General features: G+C 32.6%; 1 protein-coding gene across 3 annotated transcripts; it reads left to right on the top strand.

The window, feature by feature from the left end:
* Positions 1–853: 853 nt before the first annotated feature.
* On the top strand, positions 854–4,654 carry LOC11436208 (uncharacterized). 3 transcript variants are annotated; one of them, XM_024773805.2, is made up of 6 exons: positions 854–1,156; positions 1,704–1,790; positions 2,554–2,654; positions 2,999–3,072; positions 3,737–4,108; positions 4,184–4,654. In XM_024773805.2, exons 5-6 carry the CDS (start codon positions 3,742–3,744, stop codon positions 4,504–4,506), a joined length of 690 nt encoding a protein of 229 aa, XP_024629573.1. In that variant the 5' UTR covers positions 854–1,156; positions 1,704–1,790; positions 2,554–2,654; positions 2,999–3,072; positions 3,737–3,741; the 3' UTR covers positions 4,507–4,654. The 3 variants fall into 3 exon arrangements, with proteins under 3 accessions (XP_024629573.1, XP_024629574.1, XP_003630171.1); XM_024773806.2 differs by having other exon boundaries at positions 1,736–1,790; XM_003630123.4 differs by lacking the exon at positions 1,704–1,790.
* The last annotated feature ends 404 nt before the right edge of the window (positions 4,655–5,058 follow it).

Consider the following 5,058-nt stretch of genomic DNA (forward strand, 5'->3'; position numbering starts at 1 on the left):
TGATAAAAGATGTATTTGATCGGCTGAGAGGAAGTGACATGCCTTCTCAGTATTCATGGTCTATACAATCTACGTTATTTACACTTTATCTATTTGAATAGGGACATAAAGTTGTTGTGGTAATTAATTAATTTCAAGAACTATATAAGGGTGGATATGTGTGGCTAATTGAGATCCTCTTTATTTACTATTTTCTTCATTTCCTCTATTTAAAAGATAAAAACACAAAAAAATTAAAAAAAGAAAAGTATACAATAATTAGAGTTCATATCCTCTCCATTTTCTAAATTAAATGAAAAAATCCATTACTTGTTTTTGTATACTTATTCAATTAATGTCACATATTATAGAAATATGTGCATTTATATCATATATTTACTATAAAAAATGGTATAATTATTTCTAAGACAAAATTTGTACTAATGGATTCCTCGACCAATACCTTTAGGGCACCGGTTAACAAGACTCACGATAGATACTCGATTTGTTCCTAATTATAAACAAAATTGATACCCTAAACCCTAAAAAGTCAATTTTACTTATAGTTAAAAACGGAGGAGTACACATAAAATATGGATGGTGGATCATACTAACAAGTGTGTCCCACCATCATTAATTATTTTTCAGATTTTATTGTGTTTCTATATCTTCAAATAGAAGAAATGGGGATTTTTTTTTTTTTTTTAGAGATGGAGATGGGGAAGTTGTTAACTCCAAAATTATATTATGGTCCAAGACAAGACATAATTAACTTAATTCAATTAAAATAAGGGAAATGTTGAATAGTATCCTTAATATATAAAGAAGATGTATTGAAAATTGATGAAAGTAAAATGTTTACTTTACGAGAATAAAAAAATTGTTGTTATTATATATCATTCCAAATTAACTTTGCAGAAAGATTTCACAAGCTACACAAGCTCAACCACAACACTGCACTCTCGTTGCTCGAGAGGTGAATCAATCAACATAAGAACTCGACGAAACAGAGAAGATGAAAACACAGTAGGACACATCGATTCAAACACCCAAATCGAAATACCCAAAGCTTCAATTGAAATTCCAAAACCCTCAAAACCTTCATCTTTGAATCCAGTAAAAGTTTCTTCGGATCTCATATTCTCTGCACTTTCTACCTTCACAAATTTCCCTGCCGGTATTGCCATAATTCTTTCTTTTTTCTTTTTTCTCTTTTTTATTTGTTTAATTTCACGAAGCTTGTATATGAAGTGTTATTAGATTCTTTGATTTTTTTTAGTAATATTGTTATTCTGATTTGTTTTTCTTCATGATTTTAAAACGCTATTTATGAATTTATTAATTTTGGATTAGTTTGTGTTATCTTTCTTAATCATATATTGATGAATGAGTTTGTGAAAATGGAGTAAATAGGTAAATTTAAGATAGTATATCTATGCTTAATCTTTGGTTTGCTTTGGTTAATCTTTGCTTAATCCGGAACCTAAAACTGAGTATGAAGTTTGCTTAATCTTTGGTTTGTATTATTTTTTTAGGCTTAATTGCCTTTTGACCCCTATCTTTCCAAAGTGGCATTGGGGGCCAAAACTGCCAAAGATCCAATACATAGGGGGCTGTTTTGTATTTTAATTAGTTAGGGCCAAAATCGCAACTTTTGAAAAGATAGGGGTCAAAAGTGCAATTAAGCCTATTTTTTATTTTAGTTGGTGTTGTGATTCACGCAGTTGAAAATAACCTCTGTCGCCTGTTATTGAAGAGGACAAAGTCAGAATAGAAAGAACCCTTCATCCAGGTTCTTGAACAAATATTGTGTATGTTACCATTTCTGATATGAACTTTTGATTTGGTGTACTTTTGGATTTGTTACTTTCTGTTTAGTGCAATTTTTTTTTTTTTTTTTTAAGTATTGAAGCTATTTGAAGTTTTATCATATAGTGGTTCATATGATTCATATCTTAAAATTTATTCAATTTTTTACACTTATTTCCACATTAAAGCTTAGGAAGATGTTCAGCTAAATTACAATTCTTTTTGTAGTTCCCAATATTCTGTAACTTTGACATGAATACGATGGATGTTATTTTTTGTTTCACCACTTTTAGCTTTCTTAAGTTCTTGGAATAATCGAATTTTGTTTCTTTTACCAAGGTTTGAACATATTTTTGCTTAATGTGGTATTGCACGTGGTGATGACATGATTCTGGAACCTGTAGTTGTGTTTCATGGAATTGGATATCATTGTTTAGATATTACCTAGCAAGCAACACGCTCTTTTAAATTGGGAAACCTTCATTGTTTAGTCATTACCCAGCTATGAACACATTCTTTTGAAGGCGAAGTTGGTTTGAACTCATTTGATCTTGTCAGTTAAATGATAAACAAACAAAAAGAAAGAAAGTTGTGGTGTACTGTAACAATGTATTGTTGCAAACATAGATGTTTGAGTCCTCCATTGCATGAAATAACATTTTGTTGTATATCATAGTTTGTTTGTCATGCTATGGATGTTAAGTAATTAAGTAATGATGAAACAATTGGTGGAATAAAATGATCTCATCTTCTCTACCATTTCAGGATTTCTATCAAATCTCTTTGATGCTTCGAGGCTTCCTTCAAATCGCAACTTTTCGACAAATTACATAATTTCGTTTCGTGATCACACCTTCGCTGTTCCGGTATGTTCTGGTTTCATTCCATTCTTTTGCCTTTCTTTTATGCCTTCCATTGGTTTTGCAATTGTTGGTCTTAATGCATATGATTTTGCTGTTCTGGTTATGTTTCTTGTTGATTCTATTTAGATAGTTGGTCTTCGTGTATTCTATTTCATTTTTCTTGATTTTATGTTAGTTTCCTTATGATTCAGAATGTTTCATTAAGAAGCCACTTTTCAATCCATTTCAGTCACAATAAGAGAATTCAAAACCTTTCCCGATTTGATTTTAGTTTCCTTGTGATTCAAATATACTTCAATTCGTTCTATATTATACTTTTAACACTTTATTTTCTGTTTGTCCCATAGAACTACTATACTGTCGGCACATCAATCGCCGCTGCACCAAAACTGCCGTCTGAAATCACAAGACTGTGTAGGAGGTATGAGATGTGTTCCTTGTACCTTTATACAATTCTAATAATTTAACAAAACAATTGATAAAAAAATAAGCATATTATCATGATTAACATTTCACCATATCATATAAAAAAAAGACAAATGTTATTTGAACAACCATTTTATGGGACAACCATAATATATATATAAAGAAATGTGATATTGACACAAAAACCAAAGCCAAGTTAATATTCATAAAAAATAAAGGGTTAATAGTGCTTTAACCCCCTGTATTATAGGTCATTTCCGGTTTTCCCCCTGTAAAATACTTTTTTTGAATTTCATCCTTTTAACTTGAAGATTTTTTGGTTTTAGACCTTCATGGAAAATTTCACCCCTGTAATTTGAGCAAATTTGGGTTTACCCCCTTTTAATTTGAGCAAATTTCGATTTACCCCCTGTTAATTTGAGCAAATTTCGGTTTACCCCCTACCATATCTTCGATTTTGTACAGTAAAAATTCATGAAGGTCCAAAACCAAAAATCTTCAAATTACAAGGACGAAATCCAAAAAAAATATATTTTACAGGGAGTAAAACCGGAAATGACCTATATTATAGGGGGTAAACACTATTAACCCAAAAATAAATGAATGTAAGTAAAGCAGACCAACCAACCAGAACAAGTTACTACTTGCTTTGTGAACAGAAACGATGTCGTCGGAGTTCACACTAGAGTCGTTCACAGTGGAAAGCAGCGACGATGGAGTGAAGCTCCATACAAGATTGTTCAAGCCTGGCCCAGGTGTAATAGATGATGTCAAAGACAATAACTTTGCAATCGTTCTTGTCCACCCATACTCCGTTTTGGGTGGTTCACAGGGTCTTCTCAAAGGTATCGCTTCTTCTTTGGCTCTTCATGGTTACACCGCCATCACCTTCGATATGAGAGGCGTTGGTAAGTCCACTGGCAGACCTTCTCTCACTGGCTTCGCTGAAATTAAGGATGTTGTCGCTGTCTCCAATTGGGTCTCTCACTCTCTCTCCCTTCATAAAATTTTACTCATTGGTTCTTCCGCAGGTAGGCAACTATCATTTATTCATCCCATCTCAGATCAGATCTGTAACTAATCTGTGATTAATTGATTGATAACAGGTGCTCCTATAGCAGGCTCTGCTGTTGATCAGATCCAACAAGTAATTGCCTATGTAAGCATAGGTTATCCATTTGGAATCACTGCCTCAATCCTTTTTGGACGACACCACAAAGCCATTCTAAAATCTCCAAAGCCAAAACTCTTCATTATGGGAACTCAGGATGGATTCACAAGTGTAAAGCAGCTCAAAAACAAGCTTAAATCTGCTGCAGGACGCGTTGAAATACATCTGATTGATGGAGTAGGTCATTTCCAAATGGAAGGACCTGCCTATGATGCTTATATGGTGGATCTTATTCTTAAATTTATTCAATCATTGTAACAAATTGCAACTCTTTTTTGAGTGTGCGTGAATTGTTTATGATTACTGGTTTTACTTAGTTTATGTACATAATCTGCCTTATTGAAACACTCTTAATTCGTATCTTATGTAAGCCAAATTCTTAAAAAAAATCAATATTATTCACACACTTAGCATTTCTGCTGATTTGATAACGAGAGATCTGAATTACATTACATTACATTTCAAATTTAACTTACAATTACAAGTTACATATTTCATGTTCCACTACATTCAGACTAGTTCTTTCATGTTTGATACTTCATAGATAAAAGCTTGCCTTCACATGTTACAATGCTCATGTGTCATTGCCAACTTCATAGGATAACTGGTCGTAAGCACTCAAACTCCACTTATGTTATGATTTTTTTCGCTTCTTCCAGCCCTTTTCCTAATGCAGGTTCTCCATCTGGTACTCAAACTCCACCTATCTAATTTTTTCGCCACCTATTTTGAAATATCTAATTGTTTTTTACACGACATACCAGAAACCGCTAATATTATAGTTGTTCTTTCTTTCTATTATTTTCTTAT

The sequence above is a fragment of the Medicago truncatula genome, chromosome 8 (genome assembly GCF_003473485.1).
Source record: "Medicago truncatula cultivar Jemalong A17 chromosome 8, MtrunA17r5.0-ANR, whole genome shotgun sequence".
NCBI classification, from domain to species: Eukaryota; Viridiplantae; Streptophyta; class Magnoliopsida; order Fabales; family Fabaceae; genus Medicago; species Medicago truncatula.